This window comes from Falco cherrug, chromosome 1, assembly GCF_023634085.1.
Source record: "Falco cherrug isolate bFalChe1 chromosome 1, bFalChe1.pri, whole genome shotgun sequence".
NCBI lineage: Eukaryota > Metazoa > Chordata > Aves > Falconiformes > Falconidae > Falco > Falco cherrug.
The window spans coordinates 27,343,258-27,368,112 of record NC_073697.1 but is presented as its reverse complement, the minus strand read 5'-3'; the positions used below and the strand labels follow the sequence as shown (position 1 = coordinate 27,368,112).

The 24,855-nt window shown below is 36.5% G+C and overlaps 1 protein-coding gene and 1 long non-coding RNA gene across 3 annotated transcripts in view; one reads left to right on the top strand and one right to left on the bottom strand.

The window, feature by feature from the left end:
• RFC1 (replication factor C subunit 1) overlaps positions 1 to 24,855 on the bottom strand; it is a 42,981-nt gene that overhangs the window by 7,725 nt on the left and 10,401 nt on the right. Inside the window, exons 1-11 of one of the 2 annotated variants that reach the window (XM_055728385.1) lie at positions 18,764 to 19,233; positions 10,682 to 10,914; positions 9,884 to 9,958; positions 7,920 to 7,997; positions 6,977 to 7,064; positions 6,583 to 6,881; positions 5,533 to 5,640; positions 4,855 to 5,034; positions 4,455 to 4,559; positions 2,499 to 2,889; positions 1,389 to 1,498 (exon numbers count right to left, since the gene is read on the bottom strand). In XM_055728385.1, the coding sequence (XP_055584360.1) occupies positions 1,389 to 1,498; positions 2,499 to 2,889; positions 4,455 to 4,559; positions 4,855 to 5,034; positions 5,533 to 5,640; positions 6,583 to 6,881; positions 6,977 to 7,064; positions 7,920 to 7,997; positions 9,884 to 9,958; positions 10,682 to 10,858 (1,611 nt within the window). In that variant the 5' untranslated portion in view covers positions 10,859 to 10,914; positions 18,764 to 19,233. Of the gene's footprint in view, positions 1 to 1,388; positions 1,499 to 2,498; positions 2,890 to 4,454; positions 4,560 to 4,854; positions 5,035 to 5,532; positions 5,641 to 6,582; positions 6,882 to 6,976; positions 7,065 to 7,919; positions 7,998 to 9,883; positions 9,959 to 10,681; positions 10,915 to 18,763; positions 19,234 to 24,855 lie in introns of those variants that run through there. The other variant, XM_055728376.1, reaches the window with a different exon arrangement.
• LOC114014817 (uncharacterized) lies at positions 15,338 to 24,850 on the top strand. The gene is made up of 3 exons (XR_003558468.2): positions 15,338 to 16,071; positions 22,739 to 22,857; positions 23,639 to 24,850. It is a non-coding gene; the product is annotated as an uncharacterized LOC114014817 (long non-coding RNA).

Sequence of the window (24,855 nt, the reverse complement as noted above, 5' to 3'; positions counted from 1 at the left end):
AATACTCCTTTTCTCTTACACCTCAAAAATATTTGTAACCACACACAGAACAGACAGGCCCAACTGAGAACTGGGAATTGGGGGTGGGGAAGGCTTGCAGAGTTAGTGGCACAAATTTAGTCCTGAAAGATTAACAGAACTACCACCAAGGATAAAAACAGAACTACGAGCCAAGACTGGCTAAGCTCCATGGTATTTCCAGCTGCATATCAAAGTCTTATGCAGAAAGAAACATGCCACGTACCTCCAAAAAGCTGAAGGACAGAAAAGGTTTTAACTGTTTAACAGCTTGGAACCACATGATTCCCCCAGCAATTCTAACACTTCAGAACAGGGCTGGGCTGCATGTCAGTACCTGAAAGAACTTAACCCACCTGCTCCTTCATTGGCAAACTCCCCTGCCAGGGGCACGCCACAGTGCAGCAGTGAACTGCACACAGCCTTGGGCTTGCAGCTTGAACACACACACACGCGCTCTCCCCCCCCCCCCCCCCCCCACCACCATATTTCGTTGGCTGTTCCTATGGAACATGATGAAACGCTCTGCAGAGATCTCAACCAGCTGTGAGCAAGCGCTAGGCTGGAGACCAGAAGCAGAAAAGACCATGCTGTAAGGGTGGGAGGAAGAGGTGGGAAAGATCGGGTGTTACTCTATACAACTCAAACACTGAGGTAAGGAATCACTCCTTTCCACCACAAAGGTCAGATAGCGGGCAATAGATCTGAACCCCTCCAAGCTGGTATTATCATACTCTGAGAGAACAAAATAAACCCTGTAACTTGTTACAGCAACACTATTAGTAACTTAGCTTTAGTTTCCACAGTATGAAGTTCTCAGCTGATTCTCATGATGCAGTGGAACACGGGTTTTCTTAACTTACTGTAACACCAATTTCTGAATTCAGATTTAGAGACTGACACATAGCCCTGTCAACTTTTTTCATCCTAAAGTAGTATTTGAATTTAGAATGAGCCTGGGAAAGATATCTTTGTTCGATATATAAAAAACAGAACCAAGTCTTTCAAAAAGCTTGTCAAAATTAAAACTCCCACTAAATTTAGCACAAATATTCCCTAACTTGTAGAACTAGGTTGAACACTCACAATTTTTGAAAGCCGTTTCCAATTGTTCAACATACTGTCACACGCTTCCTCTCAATACAACAGAAAGAAACAGACACCCACAGCTACGTTCTCACTCTCACTGCCTTTAGACCTGATAAAGGTATCTAAACATGCACATATTTTAACCTATGAGCAGGCAGAACTAGGCTAGGAGCAGACCCTGGCCATTTAGGGGGACATAGACCTGCACAATGTACCTGTATCCAGACAAAGAATCAATATATAACAAAAACTGCTGGGAACAACCCTTAACATGAACTCACCTTACAAACCAAAGAAGCTGTAGTAGTTTTACCAACTCCGGGCGGACCAGAAAGTAATGCTGCTTTAAAACCAGTAGCATCATCTTTGCCTCCAGTTTTATTGGTCTTTGCTATAAAAGAAGATTCCAGGTTTTACCTAGGTATGTATTACAAAACAAACTGCATACTTCTAAAGATTCAAACACCACTACAATTCTTCCGCACTTGAGGCCTGATACAGGTATTAAAAAATACACATCCATATCTGCATCCCTAACCATTTGGTGAAAAGCAGCTTAAACCATCTTAGTTTAAGACTTGCAGTGACTGTAAACTGAAAAACAACAGAAGTGCTATTAATACAACCACTTCAGCAATTTCCTCACAACCTCATAAAAAAACCCCACAGAACAAAAACAAACACCACCACCACCCCCTAAACTAAACCAAACCCCAAATACACAACACAGAAAAACCCCACTACCCACTATGGCTGAAGTGAAACTTAAATGCTATTTTAAACACAGGAAAAAACTTGTCTGTACCATGACAAACTATGAATGACGTGGACTACTTGTCAGGCAGAACCAGGACCTTAACAATTTTCCCCATGCATGACAGCAGCCCTTTGGGCATACTGCTATCCTGTATTTTCACCATGTGTACAGACATATTAGCACCGGTCAATGTTTCTCTTGGCAAGAAAGAATTCAGCAGGCTGAACCTGAAGCCATTATTATATACATTACTACTAGATTATTTTGGTTTCTTGTAGGAAAAAAAAAAAGAAACCACCACACACACATTTAAGAGACTACCACAAGACTTAAAAAAATATTTTCAGACAATTTTCTGTTCTGGTTGCTTGATGGGTTGGTTTGTGTTTTGTGGGGGGTTTGGTGGTTTCTTTTTTTGGGGGGGGGCGGGCAGGGCAGAGGGACAAGGACAGACAAGTGAACAACTGCTTCAACAAGAAAAACGCAGGCTCAACTGCTGCTAAAAACGCATCCAACTGCAGCCTTGTTCCTGACTTCTAAGCTTCTCTGCTATCTCAAAGGCCCTTATCAGTCCAGGGAAACAAGCAGCACGATTGGCATGGAAAAACACAGAAAAGTTAACCACGCTCATCACCTTGTCCATCTTCTGAGGTATTCTTGTGCCAATTTCTGAGCCATCGGAGGAGTTTATTGGCACAGCTTTGCTCACCCTGCTGTCCAATTATTGCCTTAAGAGATACAGGCTTGTATTTATCTACCCATAGCAATTTCTCTGTTTTGTCTTCATTTATCTCAGAAACCAAGTTCCCCTTAGGTTTTGAGGCTTCTTTCTCCTCTACAGTCTGCCGTTTAAAATCCATAAGCTTTCGAACAGCAACCGTTTCTTTCTTGGCCGATTTGACAGGATCTCCTTTTTGAGGAGTAGACCTGCATTTTTTATTATCAGCTTCTCTCTTGAGAGGGCTAAAATTCCTTTTTCCAGCTTCTGCTTTCTGTGGTGTCTTTACAGGTGCTGCTTTTTTTGCCTTAGGGAAATAAAGGTAAAGAAATTAAAGGGAAATTTTGAAAAACCTATACAGTAAATAAACAGACTGTCATTGAACGCATGTACAGGAGTGCTTAAGAAAGTAACAAAGCTTATATATTGATAAATAGAACTTCAAGAGCAGATGAAGTAGTACTCCACTGAAAAATAAACCACTGTTAAACATGATACCACTTGGTTCCACAGCACAACCCAGAAAAGAGAGGCAGGAAATGTTCTGGTCATTCCAAAAGCAGTTGCCTTACTCACGGAGCCTGATACATTATTTAAAAAAAGCAACGCTAATGACAGTCAGGTTGGAACAAATGGGCCAGACACCCATGAAGCTCTTGCAAAACAAGGCTTCCAGAAAGCGTTCAACCCAAAGCAATTCAAAGGGAGTTAGTTGTGCTAGCTTTGGCTGGGGTAAAGTTAATTTTCTTCACAGAGCTGGTATGGGGCTATGTTTTGGATTTGTGCTGGAAACAGCGTTAACAACACAAGGATGCTTTAGTTATTGCTGAGCGGTGCTCACATACAGAAGAAGGGGGTGGTTGTGGTGGGACAGGGCAGCAGGGAAATGTGCAGAGTGATGGCATTTGTCTTCCCAAGTAACCATTATGCATGATGGAGCCCTGCTCTCCTGGAAATAGCTGAACACCTGCCTGCTGACGAGAAGCAGTTTTTCTTGCTTTGATTGTGTTTGCAGCTTTTGCTTTACTTAAACTGTTTTTATCTCAGCTGAGTTTTCTCACTTTTTCAATTCTCTCCCTCAACCCACCAGGGTGGGGATTGAGCGAGCAGCTGCGTGGTGCATAGCTGCTGGCTAGGGTGAAACCACGACAGGAGTGAAAGTAGTTAGTTAGTAAGCTTGGAGTTGCTTTTCCTTAAGACACCAATAGTATCTTTACACACAACAATTCATGTCTAGCCACTTCAGAAGTGCCAAAAGCAACAGCTATACCGAACGCACAACATGCTAGAGCTAACAGATTTTAATAATATTTTATCAGCCATTACAGACTAAGTTTAAATGTACATAAAAAACTCGTTACTCTTTTTACAATGTTCCCTGAAAAAATCACCTCTAGTATTAGTTCAAGTACCACAAAGACAAAATCTGTTACGTATAGACATGGTTTACGTAAGTTGTCTCATGTTTACAGTACAACTTTATATTGGGCCTGTCTGGGTATCAGACACAGTATCAGTCACAATTACTTATTTCAAAGAACAAATAAAAAGTCAAAGTTTACAAATGAAGCCATCTAAGGAGGTACAATTACCCCCCCAGTCAGATACCTAAAATACAGAATAATGTCAGAGTATAAAAACGTTAAGGTGGGGAAAAGCCCTATAAGCTCCCAAGTAGAAGTCTTAGCCACAAATACGAAATTTTCACTTTCAAAACTTTTAGCCTAGAAGGTCAAATTGAAAATTGCAGGGTTATTATTACTGGAACAGAAGACAAAACTCCTTTCTGTTAAAAAAAAGACCAAAGTAAAAAAAAACCAACCAAAAACCACACACATAAGAAAACCACCCCTAAGTTTATAATGAACAAACCTCTGTTTCAGCTGCCAGCTCATATTTGGACTTTTTGCCTGGCATAGTTCGAATAAGATCAAACAGGCCATCTTCATCAATAACTTTTGTCCCTAAAGTTGATGCCTGGAGCAAAAGCCAGAATCAAAAAGTTAGGAGTTACATAATTCACTTCGAAGTGCTTTCCAGTAATGACTGCATTTAGGAACACAACAAAAAGGTTTTTTTAATTTATCTATGTGGGTGTATATACACATATAAATAAAAACAAAGCAAAGCCCTAAACCACTAGGCAACTTTTCCTTTTTAACATGCACTTTATTGGTAGTACTGCCTCATTTTGGCAGAGATGAAAATCAACAGTTAGATATGAACAGTTCACTGTTTCACTCCTACTTTGCTCAGGTACAGGAACGCTCACCTTCTCACATTTAGACTGGCCACAGTCTCGCCCCATAACCAGATAGTTTGTCTTCTTGCTGACATTACCAGTTACTTTTCCTCCATAACGTTCAATCAGAGACTTGGCCTCATCTCTTTCAATACACTCCAGAACACCTGTAATTACGAATGTCAGGCCTTCCAAGCAGTTTTCAGCACCCTGAGAAGCAGAAGGTCACAGAAAACACCATTACCTAATGCAATGCTATCAAATGCCTCTTCACCATAAGCTTTTTCTAGCCCCCTACAATGCCGCGTACCCTATGAAAAATTAAAAATAAGCCTATCATACCTAGCTAGGTATTAGTTCTAGAAGTTCAAAAGTCATTAAAAGGAATAGCTGCTACCAACAAAACTTCACACGTGGTTTATCTGACTCCTCATACTCATAATGCTCTGTGCTTCAAGCATTACACATCAGTCAAAGGAATGACAGCAATCTTCAACTTTAAGACCAGTAACTATTTTTCATCATCACGGCTTCATAAACCAAGTACTGGATTAGTCACTGTTTTGCATTATAATTTAGTTTTTTCCAATGCATACTTCCTACTCTAAAAAAAATACCAGTTGGTAAACAGTTTAGTTGATCCTTGTTAGATCACAGTCAGTCCATGATACACTTCTACATACAGAATTCTGCTGTAGCCAAACTTACCCGAGGTATTTCTTTGGACCCCAGTGCTTTTGGACCCTCACGATTAAGGAAGCTTCGGTAGGCTTGATAATTAATTCGCTTCTTTTCAGAGTCCTCAGGACTTACAGACTTGGGCAGGAGGGGAAAAAATTAACATGCATATCATATGTATTAAAAAAACCCAACCCTCAAGCATCAGAGTTTAAGACACTTTTAAGCACCGAAGGAAAATTAAGGTCTAACACTTGTTTTTAGTAGATTGAGATGCAGTACCAAAGCTTGCTCTAGTTTTGGTGCTTGTGCTTTGAGGGTTTTTTTGCTGTTAAAGATTTAAAAAACTCATCTGAGAGTTTTAAAAATACAGACCTACTATTTATGCTCAAGTTTTTGCAGATTCATCTGCATTCCACATCTACATGCTCACTTCATTCATAAATTGTTAAATTCACATCCTATTTTATTTCAGAATGATTATCAGGTATAGACTAAGATCTACACTTAGAAGTCTGCTTCATAGTATTTCTACTTTTAAGAAACATTTAAGCTGTGTGTTCAATAGTTACAGTCACAGAATCTGTTAAAATTATATTCCTACATAACGTATCAATCATAAGAAATATACTTCAGAAACAGGAGATGACAGGACACTACAAGAAATCAAACAGTGCTATTTATCATTCTAACAGCAGTACAGATCTACAAGGTCACCACCCTCACATAAACAGTAAGCTTTCCCTCACTAGGTGAGGGTCAGAATTCCTGCAGTCTGCATTTTTTCAGCAAACAAACATGAAAAGCACCAGACTGATTTTGCAGTGTATATGCATACCTTAATGAGCATTAAAGAACTCTCAGTTCCTTCATGCATTTAACTTACACTTTTTAAACTGATTTTTTTCTTATATTTTTGTAATTGCTGGGAATGTAAAGCCTTACTAAAATTAAAGTTCTAAGAATTGCCTAGAAGATTCAAAGTACTAAGTAACAATAATGACACATAAACAGTAATAAATTAAAACATTTTCCTGAAAACTCCACCAAGACTACTAAATTCATTTTGATAGCTCCTACCTCAGTCTTCTTGGGAGAAATTTTCTCCTTCTTTGGTGTTGTCTTTTCTTTCCCTCGAGTATTTTTTTCTTTAGATACCAAACTTTGAGCACCTCTTTCCTTTTCAGCAATCTCTTCTTTTTGTTTCAGAGACACAAGCCTAGAACTAGGTTTCAAAGGCGAGGTCTTATTCATCAACTCTTTTGCTGTTTTACCACCCGGTGATTGGGAGGATACATGAGGGCCTTTTGAATGTTCAGATTTAGTTTGCTGCTTCGCAATGTAATTCTTTGCTTCACCTGTTGAGTTTGTTGATTTCACTTGAAAGGAGGCAGAGGGAGGAAAGCACATACGTGAGAATGCATCTCATTAACGTTATGAAGTGGTGAAATGTTTTCTGTATTCCATATCCTACCTCCTTCTGACTGCTTATATCTTTCTGTCATGTTAGGACTGCTCTTGACGCTCAGCACTGTTTGCTCTCCTCCTGAATCTTTCCGAGCCTAAATAAACCCACAACACCAAAGTCAGAGATTCATGTACCAAGCTACCATTAAGCCCAGCTCCCCAGGTTTCCCTACTGTTAAGTACACACTAAATGACATCTAACAAAGCTGATCCCTACCACGTCAGAATACAACCTCTTGTCAAAGCAGGCAGAAGAGCAAATTCTGCACTCAGCCATGCACATAAATTCCTTAAGTCAAAGGCCAGACAAGCTTTGAGGTTACAGTAAATTTTGATCTTAATTGGTTTACTGATTAGTCTAGAAATACTAATATTTGCTATATTCAAATTAACAATCCTAAATTCTAAAAGCCTTGATGTACCACACAGCAAATATTTCACTGTGCCTTATACCACAAGTTATGAGAACTTGTAAGATCCCTCCATCACTAGGGTTAGTCTCAAAACTATCAAGATCCTTGCTTGCCCCTTCTCTTGAAGCAAGGAGAGTGTATTGTCCTCCTTCCTTGTTCTCCCATCACTTTTCACCAGCTTGTGCCATTGACTCATTTTACTTCATCCTGTCCTCTGGATATAGGTGTTTAGGTGTTCTAAAGCATAAGTCTTCAGCAACACATTTTCCTCAATCAGAGCTAGAACTTAAAATCCCATTTCAACAGAAGCATATAGCACAAACATACAATGATGCCAGCTGTCTGATTAGGAAGGACAGTATCTACTGAGTGAGGAAAATCCACGAGGAAAGTATCAAAATTACGTATGTTATTTTCATGCAAATTGCTGGTTTTAATGCATTTGTATGGAAGTCTCAAAACAAAGGTTAGGTGTCCCAATAAGAACACTCCCAGCAACACAATTTCTAAAAACAAGAGTTTAAAAATAGAGTTAACCTTCTTCTTCTGTGGTGTTTCATCCAACATGGCCAAAGTTTTAGCAAATTCTTCATCTTCATGCAGCTGTCTCTCCAGCTAATAAAAAAAAAAAAAAAAAAAAGCTATTTTTAGAATAATGTCTGACAAGGTTTAATTCTGCTTTAATTTTTTAAAGCTATCTGCTGTTACAGACAAAGTTTATCAAAAATAAAACAGCACATAGCTGGGAAAAGTGCATCAGAGGAAAACAGATTTCTGAAAATGGTACTGAAGAATTATTTGTTCCCTCAAAAAAAAAGTGAGATTGAAGTCTAGTGAGAAAAGCAGAGTTTGGATTTGTTGCACTAGGAACATTACTAACCCTGTATAATCCATTTTTAAAGAGGTCTTCCATTCCTTCGTATTTTTTATTGTAATGTATCCTTTTCATTTAATAAACATGCAGAATTTGAATCCAAGATCTCACAACAACCAGCTTGCACCAAGATGCAACCTGCCGGCTTTAGAAAACTTTCAAAGCACTCCCAAAACCCAAGCAGGAACAATGCCTGTTAAGTATTAAAATTTCCAAACAACCAAAGTTTTATTCTCATCTACTGCTAACAACATATATGAAAAAAAATTCTGGCAGCTCTGGAGAATTTAGCTACTGCACTTAGTCCAGGTCTTGCCAGTTCCCTTTAATTTAAGGCAACAAATACACTTTAACTTTTTAATATTTCTACTTCTGCAACTGATTTTCTTTGACAGAAGAGCCAGTAAGAACAAATACTGTACACAGAATTTGAGAAAGTTGTTTATTAATTGTAATAATAATTTTAAAAAAAAGTCAGGTTGGTGTCATTTTTATTTCACCTAACAAAATAAATGTGAAATCTACAATGATAACTGATCATCAAGTTACCTCTCCTATCCAACACGGTCCCTTGGGGAAAACTTCTTCTATTGCTGAATGGTATATATTGTTGCCAATAAATATTGATGATTTTTGTAACAAAACAACAACAAAAATCCTTTCATAGTTGTCCTGGAGTCCAACATGCCATGCTATAAGATTCAAAGAGATGACTTTATAAAACTGATATGCCATAGGCATTACTTTTATGTGCCCATGACAATGAAATGCATCTATCTTCCATGTGTATAGTGAGAAAGAGGAAGGGCAGCAACCACCAAACGCAAACCAAACTAAGGCAGAGACAGACCTGAAATAAAGCATGTTCCTTTTATGATACATACAGACAACGTGAGCATTACAGCTAAGATCAGTTCAAATGAAAGCAAACACCTTGTTTTGCCCAAAAGGTTACCTTTCTCTGATAGATTAAAGCTAGATTCCTCACACCTCTGGGGAGGTCAAGGATGAGACTAAATTTTGCATGTATAATTATTTACTTCAAATGATACTTGATATTACCAATATATGGTAAATGAATTGATTTTCCCAAAAGCAAGTAAACACGTACAAGAAGTGTACCTTTCCCTCATTTTGATTCAAACAGGAAATTTTAAGACACACACATACGGGTTGTTCACATTTTTCTTAACCATAAGAACACTCAGGGGACATGTGAAACATTCATGGATAGCAAAGGCTTTTAATTCACCACTTCAGGGAACGAAAAAACCACAAAAAACAAAGACAAAAAAGCCCCCCACACACCAAAAACATGAGGAAGCAGAAAGTGAATTCCATATGAAAAACAAGATTAGAGACACATCAACTGCACAGGTAGATAAAAGTCTAGATAAGACAGAAAATAGATTAAGGGAGATACTCTATTTACATAACTGCAATAATACCCATAAAAAACCTGTGTGACTATGTTTGTACATATGTGCAAGACTTAAGTAAACAGATGAATTTAATTACACTTATTTATAGCATGCATGGGAAGTCTATCTTAATTTCTTAAGGAAAAACAATTTTAAAGTTAAACAAACTGCTCTTGGCATAAAGCAATGAATTTATAGAGCATCACCTCTGAATCTTCTTCAAGCTGCAGTTGCCTAGCAATGGCCTCATCATCTAATGTGCTGTCACTGCTTTGTGAAGGCTATATTAAAAAAAGAAAAAAAGATCAATAGTTCAGTTTCCCCATATTGTGTAAATTACAGTTATTTAATCTGTATGGATTCATTTTGTATACTTCTAGAAAAGGACTGGGAATAAGACATGCAGCATTTTATTCCTAGCTTTCTAACCTAAATACTATTAAACATGGCTGTTTTAAAGAGATTTTACTATTCAAAATGAAACTATGCTATAATATAAATATCTAATTTCTTCAAACAATGCTGAACATCTCTGAAGCCATCAGAATCAGCCTGCTTGAAAGAAAAAACAACATGATGAATTTTTAATATCCTCCATACTTTATTTGGTGCTTTGTTGTTCCATGAATATATGTGCCATAAAGCTTGGGAAAACAACCTCTTTCCTCTCCTTCATGCCCTCCACCCCCAACTATAAGCTATCCCACCCACTCACTCATCTTAAAAAACTGCTTCATTTTAAGAAAAGTCACTTGAGAAGAAGAATCGAGAAAATTTTTCAACTCTGTGCCACCTTCTCAAACATGGAAATGCTAATCTAAACTTGCATTTGAGGACTTGATATGCCTCACATATCATCAGAGTTGAACTCATACTTGAGTAGTTACTGAAAAGTAACACTAAGTATGACAAGCAGTAAAGTACCTCCTTGCAGACGTTAAGCCAGCCATTTTGATCTGCTATCAGACACACCAACAGCCTGAAGCAACATCATCAGTACTCACTTCTTTCCTTTTACTTGCTACCAGTTTCTTTTCTGATCGCTGGACACTACTTGTCCCAAAGTAATCAAGTGCTGAGGTAGGAGTCTGTTTCACTGAAGATAATGGTTTGATTTTAGCTTGTGGTTTTACATCTTCCTTTTTCACTGCAGCTGTTCCTTGACAACCAACTGCTGACATCCCATTCTCCTTTGGTTTCACTGAAATTCTTTTCTTGACAAAGTCATCTTCTTCATCTAAACATGAAGAGTATTCTATTACTTCTGGGACATGGAACTTAAGTCTTAAAACAGAACTGTCAAGATAACTATTTTGGCAGACTATATCAACTCAGATCCTAATAAAATATTACAGGGTTTTAGAAGTTATTTAAAAAAAGGCCAAGTTGCATAACACATAGTATTTAGCATCTTTAATAGCATAGCTCAAGTCTGAATAGATAAGTACTGAAATAAAGACACATAAAATGTTACTTGTGTTCATACATTACCTCTCATTTAGAAACGTTCACAAAGAATGCCTTCCCTTCTTACATAGGGAAGATTATAAACAGAAAATCTTGGTCACTGAAATTTGAACCCTCTATCTTTTAATTAATGCAACATCAAATTGAACGGCACAACTCTTTCTTCGTATTAAATGTGATGTATAAAGCTACATTTATTTTATTACTTTATAGTATTCATTAACAGAGCAGCTAATATAGCCTTTGTAGACTTGTATGTTCTAAAGAATCTCTCAATATTCACACAAACCAGGAAAAAATATTAGAACACTGTGTTTATATAAAAACTTCTTGAGTAAGTTTACTTGTTCTTTTTAAAGTCCTGCCCATAGCTTATGAAAGTTTTAGCAGAAACACTTTTTAACACAATTTTTTTACTTCTTCCCTTTTAGTCAGAGATTCTATGAGCTATTCTGTACATTTCTGCACCTAAACACACTCTTCTTCCAGTACAGTCAACACCATCTCAAACAAATGCAGCCATTTCACAAGACGCAGAAAGAGGTCAGCGTACAAAATAGATTTTTCAACTTAAAAGGAGGGAGAAATGTGGCATACACAGTATCAATAAATGTAATGTTAGCCTACAGACCACTGAACAAAATCTCCATCTTTCCTTATAAGGACTCTTCTAAAATAGCCAGGACATGGTCTTTCCAGTAACAAAAAAATGAGAAAAGAGAGTCTGAGAGCCATTTATTCATTCTGGACTCAAACTATTCACACAGTTAATCAATAAAAAAAAAAATAAAATAAAATAAAAAAAAAAGGTTACCATGGGCTTCCAAGAGTTTTGTGTCATGTTGTGAAGTCTTACTGACAGTTATACAAATGAAACCCTATCACTGAAGCATACAAAAACCTACAGATATCACTGCCAAATTATTAGACTAATATCACAGCACAGAAGACAAACGTCAATGGGCAAACTTGTTGGTTAGTGATAAAAACACCTTCTTTGTGAACTCTTCTAAAAACTCAAAGTGTGTAAGGGCTAAGCAGCAAACTGCAAGAAAAATGTCCAAAATTACTATTAGACACAGAAAGAATAAAACACAGACTACAGAGGAACAGAAATGGAGGCAGTCTCATTTGCATGCCTCTAACTGAAGTCTGGTTTTACTTTTCTCAAAATAGAGGCATGTCAGACACTTCCCTCACGATACAGAATGTTTTAAGCATCTGTTTTATAACCGAACTTAAATTGACAGTATTATCACAAAAATATGTTCATTTTCCAGTCATCCGATTTCAGTCCCTATACTCCTTTTCACAATCACTTCCCTAAATTTAGATGACACGATACGTCTTCTATAAATTTTATCATATGCCAGACAGAGATGGAAGGAAACAATTATTTCTTGTTTCATGTTTTCTCAATAGGTGTTAGTAACAAGATTGTTAGAGGTGTCAGCTGGAGCTTCCTGTTACTGAACACTTGGTAAGCAGAATTTAACAAGTACAACGGAGGATCCTGACTATTCCTGGGACAGAAAGAAAAGTAAAACAAAGATGCACTTGTAAGGCAGGAAATTAGTTCAGCAGTGAAATCAAGAATGCCTGAAGATAAAAATCTGTCTACCAAAAAGTGGCATTTTAGCCAATTCAATTCACACAGCAAAATATCGAAGAGACAATTCAAGCCCACAGCCTCAGCAGACAGCAACAAGTTTTACCACAAAGCTAAAAGCTTCAGTGTTCTCAACACAATTTACTTGCCCTAGGCAGCAGCAAATATCTTACTGCCATTTAGCAGTAAAATACCTGGGACATTTGGACACTAGATGCTTTAGGCTCCTAATTTACAATAGTTTGAGGTCAGAAGAGAAGACTGCTTATCTCAAACTTAATTTCAGGAATATTTTTACTACTTTTAAATTCTTCAGTTTAACAAGAAGATACATTTGCATAAGTAAAATGTACCTACTACTAGAAATTAACAGTTAATGTAGATGTAGTTACATTTATTTGTCTTGAAAAGAAGATATAAATCCTATCCTGCTCCCCATCCTCCAGCTTTTCTTAAGCTAAAGGATGCTCCATGCAAGAAGAGGATCTTTACCCATCACTATTGTTATCAGAAGATCTGCATGCAATATTGATTTTTTTTCATTATTCACTCATGACTATTTAAATAACAACAAAACCTAACAGGATATTGCTTTCTCTCAAGCAGAAAGAAGCAGAATAAATATAATTTGGTTGTAATTAAAAAGGATGTGGATTTGAGTCATTTATGATACCAGTATTAAGTATTAGAACAATTACAGCTTTGCTTAATTATGTACTTCCTAGAAACGCCAGGATTAGAAGCATTTATTGACTGCAAGCAGTGGCTGAAGAAGGGCAAGAGATTCACAGCACTTATGAACAGTCTATAAATATAAATAAAGGCAAAACGGGAACTTGAAAGTGGTCATCAGGAAACAAAACTACCGCAGTTCTAATATGTGGGTTTCAAAAAAATGCTTTAAGGGACAGATACTCAGGCTACAGTTTCATCCCCGATTCAGGAAATTCATAAGCACGTCACAAATTTGCCAGATCTCCAGGCACTCCCCTTGTTTCAAGTATATTAGAACATCTAACGCTTCCTCCTTGACACAAACTTCACACATGCCTACTGCCACAGAAATGAACAGCAAAGTTAATCAGTTGTACACTTTCAGTTTCCTTACAAGCATTAAGGTGACTTCGTTGACAACTCTGAAAATACCAAGAGTCCTAGTATTGCTGCTGGACTATTTTGATCAACATTTTGCAACATATGACCTGTAAAAGCAGAGGCATTCTCACCCATACAGGCAAGCCAATAATTTGTGGAAAAAATAGAAGTGAAAAATTCAGCTCCTAAAAATTGTACATTAATTGCATTCTTAATTGCTAGGTGAACAGTTGAGATAGCCTTACCCAATGGGGGCATAGACTTCAAAAAGGAGAAAAAGGAATCAATTTTATCATTTACTAGATTACTTCTACACTGCAAAATCTTTGTATAGCAGAATATGGCTGTTCAGGTAGGAAAAGTGTTTCACTGGAGTCTGCATTAATCTGCAGTTGGAATGTACCCTTTTAAAGATCCCTTGGTCTCATTTTTTAGAATCCTCTGCTACAAACAGAACAAGACTATTCTCAGAACATGACATCCACACATTTTTGTGTGTGCTATACCATGAAAAAATACCCTGAGCATACACATTTGTTGTTTTCCAGGATTAGTGCCGAATTACAAACACAAGTCAAGACCACATATTCTAGTCAGCTTTTCTGGAAATTAAGTAGATGTGACAAAGAGAAAGCTAATCAGGAACAGACAGGCATGACAACCAGGAGGCTGCTTTCAATTATTTTGGATGCAAACACTACACGCGAAGCAGGGACCTACTATGCCAAGCAATGTACAAGGACAAACTTCCCTAGCAACAAACAACTGTTATAATCCTGAGTGTTTTAAGAACTATTCCACAACATTGAAGCACATCTGGCTTTTATTTGATACACTGTTCTAGCAGCAGCACAATTAGGTTAATAAACCACTGCCTGCAGCCACCTGTAACTATCTGCTATTCCTCTTTCCTATCCTCGCCCTTTCTCAACCGGGTTTCACCTGCCGATTACAGAGCAACATCTGTGGTTGTTCCCCAACTAAGCTCTATCAAAATCACATAAGCAGTTTTAAACATTTGTGTAAAATCAAATAATCTTAAAAGGCTCAGGTTCAGGAATAACCTCAGCCAATCTAAAAAGGGAGCAATCTATTGCAGCAAGGGCTAACAGCAGCAAGCAGCGTAAGACAGACCCTCAGATGGCCTTCAGAACAACATATTTTATTCATCTTAATTTATTATTTCTGTAGTGTTGAGTTCCTTACCAGTATCCAATAGAATTCCCTGGTTCCTATTCTGTTCAGATACAACATTTTTAAGGCAGAGACAACCTCTTACTATGATGTTATAAAACCAAATATGGGCAGGGCATCTGCAGGTGACAAGTAATTCATACTTACTATGATAAATGTATGTTAAATTGTGTTGGTAGATTACTACATAAAGATTACTATACTGAGCTAAAGCACTACATCCTATCCTAAAGTCATTAGATCTATATTACTTATATAAATTGCAATAATCTGGATGTCTGCACAAGTACTTAAAACCATTCCCATCCTAAACCATTTTCAGTCTAGAGTAACAGGTATTGCCATCCAGGCTAAAGTTGAGGGTAGAAAAAAGTGTTTGTGTGAAAAGAAATCAGATTTTGATTATCTTAAACATGCATTGGTCAGTAGTCAACAGTCCCAACACCTGGTAGGACTGAGTTGTGTATTCATCTTTTGTTTAAAGTACATCTTTAAGATAACCATCACTTCTCCAAAAAAAAATCAGCAATTTATTCAAACTCAACTCCCGTAGCTCTTTCCAAAAAGAACAGAAGCTATGTGTGACCAGCAAAGTGCATTTTTTTCTATCCTTCTACTCATTTAAAAACACAGCAGCTGCAACCTACATTTAAAAAAAACTGATCTGTACAGTCATTTAAGGTTTTTTATGTCATTTCTCAACAAACTAATTGATTTTAGATGTACTACAAACATGCACTTTAAACTACAATTGTTAGCACTTCGCCTATATCGACATGTCAAGGTTCCAAGCTGTTATAAAGCTTACCTGAACCATTCCAGCTTTACTCCCCTGAAGTAAATTTCCATTTGGATTTTCCAGTTATCAAAGATTATTTCAAGAAGTTGCCTCCGTCATATTTACCATTCAAGGGAAAAAGGTGCTGGGATCCAAGAAAGACCTCAATGCAGTAACTGTCATGTCTAATTATACACTTTGGTGCAAAACTACATACCCTTCGATACCCTTTTGCCCACAGTATATACCAAGTAAGTATATGTGCTTGACTAAGAATTTTATCTTTTAATATTATCTTTAGAAACAAGTTTAGGGAGCATTAAAATATGAGAAGGCTGAATATATTTAAACTGAAATAAGTGATCTTTATCTGCAAAACCATCAATTGTAGCAACTCCTCCTAAATGAAATACTCACACTTGCCATAGAAACTGTGTACTACCTTGGCATGCAATTAGCAATTATCAGCCCATTAGCTCTTTCCAGTTTATTCTAGAGTTTTATTCACTTAAACTACTTACTTTTACCCTAACAGCAGCTTTATAATTTCACAGAAGCAAATCTGAATCCCCATCATGTAATGAAATTTCATGTTCTGGGGTTTAATGCACCTGCATATCAGGAATATTCAGTAAAAGCAAATAATCACCTAGAAAAACTAGGGGAAAGTAACTTGAAAAAGATCCAGGCAAGTATAAATGCATTCATTTTTTCCAGCTGAGACTTAGTGAGCCACTCAGAACACAACGTTCTGTTTCATACAAAATTAACTAGCCAGCGGGTGGGAATATCCTCTTTTACATTTTAAACCAATCCAGCAGATTAACTGAGTCAGGACCAGTTACTGAAGCAGCTTGGTATGGAGATGTGAAAGGAGGAAGGGGGGGGGGGGGGGGGGGGGGGGCGCGGAATACATCCAGCAAGCAGAAAGGAATAGGCAGAGGAAAACAGCAACTTCTTGAGCTAATACAGCTACGCTTTTAAGAACCACTATTCCAAAGAATGAACTTGTCAAGTGACATCAAAACATTACATTCATGTTTGATTTATTGGTAACATGACAATCTGTATCAGCTATGATAAAAGCTTCAGAGAACTTACAAGTGATAAACAAAACAAGACAGTCCAATTCAAGAAAATATAAACTCTCTGATAATGGAAAAAGCCAAATAGATGTAAATTATTTCAAAAGAGTAAAACTGAAATGGTTCTGGTAAGCATTATATTTTCATAACAGCACGGAACCTTTTTATTTTGGTTTGGGGTTACCTAAGGGGAGATAATTCTGTTTTGCTTTTAAAAAAGCACCTTACAAAAGTATGAGGTTAATGATGCACTATTTCAAGAAATGTAAGTCACAACACTCTCTGTTAAGCAGACCTTTAAAAACTTGCACTTAGACTTATCAAAAAAGCAACCAAGACATACAGCACATTTGGAGGGTTTTTATAAGATTTTTCAAAAAATCTGAAAGCCTTCAGTTAAAAAAAAAAGAACCATGTGATCAGAGTCTTTCATATGGAGGTTTTTTAAACTGTGCAAAACAGTGAACTGTAGTATTACTGATAAAATGCAAAACTAAGTCTTGAGTAGAAAGTTTCTTCCAAAACTTGACACTTACTAACATTTTATGTCAAATCATATGTATGAGACCACAACTTATGTGATATAAGTCGTCATTGCATAAGCACTGGGAAATATTTTTCTATTTTACATTATAACTCCACAATGTTTTAACATAACTGCATTTTAAAAATTGGGTAATTGTTCAAAGGATCTACACCTGACGTCATGAAAGATCACTTTCAGTACTATGGTCTAAATAAAACAGGTTCTGTTGTTTCCTTAACACACTGCTTTCATGTTAAACAGTTTTATTCCAAGTTAATGGGACTGGGTAAAGCAGAGAACTGTACACATTCTAAGAGATACCGGGAAGTCTAAAACGAATTTTGCTAGTTTGTGTATTTTTAACAATGGCCTTAAAAACAGCTTTACACACAGAAAAATTGAAACTTTAATGCCTAACAGTGTAATTACAGAAAATTTAATTCTCACTCAACCCAGTAATAAGAACTACAAAAGGAACAATGAATGTATGTGCATTACAAAGGAACTGAAAAAAGTCGGTAGTGAAATGATGTATCAGAAGGTCCAAAGAAGAGAGTATCTTCAATGACTGCTATACTTCATTCATTCCCCAATCCCACAAAAATTGAAAACAAATAAATGAAAATGAAGCATTACAGTCACAGAAAGTTCATACAGAAGAGTGGGAACTAGGAAACATCAACTGCCCGATTTTATCATTTAAATGCAATATACTGAATGGTTAAAATAAGCTTATGGTATTTCTAAGCAAAGGTCTTTTGTGCAGGTAGTAAAAAAAAAAAAAAATTTAAGTGCAGAGGCTCTACAGCAAACAACATGAACGGCAAGAACTTTTGAAATTCTTTTTGTCTTCTGAAAACACTGTACATATTTAAGTGCAAAAATTTGCCACCCATTTTCACATGCTTTGAGCAAGTAATTAAAAACCTGCAAGGAACCTATTAAAAAAAAAAAAGTCTCCTACATCATAAATTTTTAGCTACTGAAAATTACAAAGCAAGTTACAACATTATAGGTGCACCACGTAATACCTATATCATTAAAAAAGCCCCCAATACATTAATGTGAACTCTGAACCCTAACTGGTATATGGAAAAACACTCCACATCAATAAAACCACCAAAGCTACCTGGAAATAAGTTAATTGCAACCATACCACTTAAATGGCTGTAACAACAGTATATGAATTACTGATTTAGTAAAGAACAATGCATTGATTTTTCAACTGCACAACAACTTTGTCAAAAGAAACAATCTGCATGAGTCAGTATTTTTATAAAGTTTTACTCCAAACATTAAGCACTATCTCTGTGTTACGATCTTAGGTCCTACCTTAAAAACATGCTGTCTTATGTAGGACATGCAGCACAGAAGAAACAAGATTCATGTGCACTTACAGGACTAAATATTAAAATCTGGTTAAGTATTAAAAAATAAATCAACCTAATCCTCATCTGGGTTCACAAGTCATGCTGGAGATGGAAAGGAAAACAGACATTAATTGATTGAAAAGGAAAAGGCTGTTCCTTACACTACGATTTCCATGGTACTATTCTAAATGTTCTCCTGTTGAGATCTGTTTCTACTTCCCTGTACTATCTACACTGCTACAACCATTAAGAACACCTTGCTCTGATGCGCACGTAAATATCCAGCAAAACAGTCCTCTGTGTTTCACCACACTGATGGCATAAGGAGCCAAAGTATCAGCATGAGAAACAAAGTCGGGGCTCAGTTGGAAAATACCAAAGATGAACAACATCAAAGATTAGGCACACAACACTGAAAACATGCAATTAAGTACCACAAAATGCAAAATGTAAAGACTCAAGGTACTTAAGTATATTTACAACATCTGCATATTTCCCTGTATTTGTGTAATAAAAGAAAAACAGTTTGCATTTGTGCAATTCACTGCTAGTTCACAGCAAGGAGGATGATTTTTTCATTGTACTATTAGAAGCATGCAAAAATTCAACTGAAACACTAAAGGGAAAGAAAGCCCAATAAAAGTGCTTGTTGCAGCCATGGAAGAGTATAAGGCTTACAAGATAGGCATCTCCACAGAACTATCAGGCAATCAAATTAACACTGGAGTAAGGATGCCATTTCAGTTCCTTAATTTAAAATAAACCTACTACACTTAGCCAAGGTAACCTCTGCATGCAGCTACCAGAAAAAGGAGAATTCACTTCATACTGCTTTTCAGAGGAAGAAAGGGATTAAAATGCAAAATGCATTAATTCCAGCATCCAAATTAAAAGGCAAAATTATTCATTTCATCTTAAATTTGTAGAGTAACAGCACATGGAGCTGTCAATGCCTCTTTTTAAGAGGCTCACGTCTAGTCTGCTACACTTTTTTTATAGAATGGTATTTTATGCCATTATATTTTCCATTAAAATCAATACACATTAATAACCCTAACACTGACAGTTCTATAAAAAAAAAAAAAAATCATTTGAAAAGCAACCAAACTCCTTTTCTGAACAGATTAAAAAATAGTTTGGGTTTTAAAATATTGGAAGTAGCCCACAGAATCAACAGCTTTCACAAAGAAGCCATTCTTTAAAGAAGAAACAAACATGAAGTATATAGGGAAGTTTTTCCAAAGCTTCCTCAAAAGAAATTTACAATTAAAACAATCATTTTGCAATCCACATATATCAAGAGAACAGCACAGTACTACAGCTAGGCAGCTGCTTGACCAGAACATCTTTTAACATACCTCTAAAAGATGATCATGTACTTGTAAAAGTAAGTGCAACAACCTGCCCATTATTAAAAACTTAAAATTTAACAGCAACTGTTACAGAGTTTAAACTGTAACAAGTATTTCATGTCCTGCCATGTTTGAAACACTGGCTGACAAAGTAATCACTGTCTTCTGATAAATGAATCCCATTAATTTTTTATTAAATTATTTTTATTACCACATTTCTTTCTCAATATTGTTATCCTAGATTCTCCAAAGAAAAGAAAAAAGATCACCTCTAAGAGTAAGACTAAATTTCACTTTATCCACACCTCTGGTTTCCACTTACTTCCCTATTCAGGGAGGCAAGTCCAGATACTATTGCACATTTACTATGTTTATACAACACTCCTCACACCGCTTCAGACTTCGAGCACAGCAGCACATTTACTATTACAGGACTGTTATGTTTGTATTCACAAACTTAACCAAGTTACCTTCAATGGGGCTCCCTCCTAAATACCCTTTATGTATCCCTCTGCAACACCAGTCCCTGCTTCTTCACAGGGTTTCTGCCAGAACCTATACTCATTACTCAAGTGCATGTCAAGTCAAACTCCCATAGTTCAATACGTATTCCCAACCGACCTTTCACAAAACATTTTAGAGGAAAGTTGGTACAAAGAGCACTATTTGTCACCTTCATGCATTTTTGCATACGTATAGCAATTTTCATAGATATATACAATGCTAATATTGCCCAGGAAGTATCAATCACGATTTTTCATTCCTCTATGAAAAGTTTCAGTGTAAAACATGCTTATTGACTGATGCTCCGCTGTTCAATTGAACCAGTGTTTGGGTGTGGGGACCTTTTGCACTCCGATTTTTTTTTTTCTATGGGTTTTGGGGTTTTTTTTCATGTTCATCCCCATGCCTCCCAGCATTCTCTGTATTAAAAGAATCTATATTCAGCAAGTACATCGACAAGTTATTCTTCCCATCCTGTCTCCTAAACTCTCAAGGAACAATTTTCCAGTAACCCACAAACCTACTCAGTTTCTATCACTTTAGTTTTTCTAGCTTTACAAATAGAGTTTAGCCTATCACTAGAAGAAGGCTTCTTTTTTTATAAAGAGAAGTTGTATTTTGCAATATTCAAGCAATTAAGGAGATTGCTACATATGCATACTTAGCTCTGCACAATGTATATGAAAGATTAAGTATTCACTAAAAAAGTGAGGTCATAACTCCTGCCAAATAACCACCTGTGATGAAACCAGATTAGGTTCAACACATCGTAACAGGTCATCTTCTACAAACAAAGCTCAAGGTTCCATACTTCATTAAACAGTCAAATAAAGTGTTATTTTAACAAGTACAACAAACACAAGTTTTTTCCCCAATCCACTAAGACTGTTATTACAACAAAAAAGGTTTTTTTTCCCCCTTGCTACACACTAGAATAACTTCATTTTATCTTCGGCAGTCACTAAACATTTACATTAAATTTGTTTCAATAGTAACAAATTATTTCTTACAGAATTACAAACAGCAACTATTCTTGCTGTATTTTTTTGCATTTAAAATATTCCCAAAGACATGAGAATGAGATGCTGACTTTTGAGCTAGTCCAGCAAGCCTATTCTTGATTAAGTTTTCAGCTGTGTTAACAGTGAAAACAAGAAAAGTACAAATGCCTACAAATTTCATAAGGATCCTTTCTACCTACTATTTCTGTATTTCTATTCTTGCAAAACATGTTTCTCTCAAGCCAATAGCTGTACCAATACCTTGACAGCTCCAAGAAGCTGAAAAAGCTATTTATAGGTAAAACATAAACAAATTTCACGCATTAAGCCTCAAGGTTATAAAGGCATTGTTCTAGTCATATACTATTTAGTCAATGTGTACTTAACACTCTTTAGATAAGAGTAACCTTGAGCTGTGGTTTTCAGGGATTTCACCAGTAACCTTGACTAGCGTTCCCATGGTATCCTATGCAGAAAAACTTGATTACACCATCCTGAATTGCATAATAAACCTAAATACGTTTATTGTCCAGGCATCTGACAGTTTATCTACTCTGGAATCAATGCTATTCAAGATCCTTTTGATTAGGAAGAATTGTTGGCAAAACTGTCAAAGGAAACTAAGTTTTGAGTAAAAGGACACAGAAGTTGAAGTGTTCAGGGTACTCTGGAAAAATGAGCTCATTTCAATATATGACATGATACAGCTCAGTACCAGGTCAAATACCTAGGACAAGTAAAATAAGCACAATCAGCCTTAGAAACAATGATTCTGAGAAGAGCCTGAGAAGGAATAATGTATAGAAAAACAAGTGTGGCTCAACTGGCTAACAAGATAATGCAGCAAACAGTCCTTTTTTTTGTTTTGTTTTAAAAATGCGTGGTATGATTATAGGGAGGCAATGTTTATGTTCAACCACGATCTTATCAAAAAATACTACGCCCAGGGACTGCGTTCACTTTTCCAAAATACATATCCCAAAAGATCATGGAAGAACTCTTGGAATTCTAACACATAAAAACATGTCTTATCAAAATAGATTTGGATTCAAGTCTGTTAATTTTAGCACAATTTCTAAGAATCCATATAGGGGAAGTATTGCAGCTAGAAAGAAGAACTCTAGAAGACAAATACAGAAGACCTGAACTCAGAAAACAAATGCAGAAGACAGCCTCAGCTCAACTCAGACCAGATGTAGGTAAGTCCATCTAACCACAGCAGCAACTGACAAAAAAGTCTTTCCCACTGCAGGCCTAAATAATAGCAAGCGAAGAGAGATGCATCACAAACTAGAAGTACCAGCTTTGCAAAATGTGTCCACCTAGTAGTACAACTCTCAGGAAATTCTACAGCCTGTGTTGCACAGATAATCAGAGTATGGTAACCTATATCCAATACCAAAATACTTAAAAGTTTAGCTGCATTACGACACATCAATGTGAAATTACAATAGATCTACTGGAGAAAGAGACACTTCTATTTTAAAAGCAAATTGGAAAAGAGTGGACCTAACACGACAAAAGATTTAGGTTGGGAAGCTATCAGCTCTGAGCAGCAGATCAATTAAAAAACTTCTAACTTATCAAATTGAGTCAAATTTAAGATGCTTCCAATCTATGCCATTCAGTAAGTCGGGAATCAAATTCATTCTGTCCTCAGAAAAAGTGAATTCTTCCTGCCCACATGTAATCTTAATTTTTGCTTACATGCCACTAACAAATGTCTTAATTAAGATGGAATAAGAGAACAACCAGTAGTAAAAGCAGACCTGAAGTTGCAAGCACTCACATGTATTTCAAGTGTATTTAAGACCCACACAACTCTACGTAACAAAAGGAACGCGCATACACATTCAGCCAACTGTTCTCGGATGGCAGAAACGTTAAAGTCCGTCTTCAAGACCTACTAAAACATTAAGCTAAATACTAGCTCTGTTCAGTTTTCTCACAGTTTTTGTTGTTGTTTTTGCTTTTTTACAGAATTCACAAAACCTGAGTATTTTCCCCTATGCTGGTGGCATACCTTTACAGATGCTTGATTCACAACTAAGACTGAGTCTACATAAACTGATGTTCACTTATCAAACAGTAGCCACTGAAGCTTTTCCATAACATCTCAACGTCAGTGGAGGAAAATGCACAATAGCTTAACGCAAAGTAATTGGAAACAAAACTGCTTCACAACAGAAATAAGAACAGGGGGAAAGGGGGCCAACGGGAAAATCATTACCAGTTTTTTGTTTTGGAGCTGGGAAGGAAATATGTTTAATGAAAATTCTGCACGATAAAGTTTCCATAACAGCAGACAAACATCTCCTGTCAATTTACAGTCAAACTCCTCCTGAGAGCATCAAGGTCAATAATCACACAAAAAGCAACACTAAGAAATAACAACCGTGCAAACAATGAAAACAAATTAACACATAAGACTCTTCAATCAAACTGATAGAATTTGCCTTTATCTGTTCAGTTGAATGGTACTTATGACTTGAAATTGTGGGTTTAGTTTAACTACACAGCTTCTATAAAGAAGAGACTAAATCTAAAAAAAACCTACTGAAAACTTGGCAGTTAACCACTGTCACAACTTTTTCAGAAGGCTACAGAGGACTTGAAAATGATCAAGAACGATTAATTACACTCACTCCTTTCCCCAAGAGCAAAAACAACTGCAGAATTTAGAAAGCTGAAATCCAAGACTGAGAACTACGGTATAGTATAGTATATACAAGGTATAAGTCACCAATGCTATTAGGCAGAGATTAAAGACAGGGAAAGTCACATACCAAATGAAATAAAAATCTAGGTTTTCAAACCTATTTATGGTAACCAACAGCCATATCATGAAGTGTGATAGTGAGCAGTTTAACTACATTAAAAATAATTCCTTAACTCCTTCCCCTGAATCTATGGAACATTCTTAAGCAGGGAAGTGTTAGGTGATAAAATTATATGCTTATTTAAATCAGCCTAAGCCACTACCCAACATCATCACAGTTTTACCCTGCTCCTGACTTTACAGTACTTGAGGCTAAACTTCTGAAGCGCCTTTGGTTAGCTTTTTCAAGAGAACATAATTTGCCTTCCTCTATATTATGTTTTATGGTCACATTTAAGAGTGTATCAGCGAAACGATCCATCCCATTTGTAACATAACCCACCCCGCTATAGCTGAACATGTAATGATGTATTTCTTC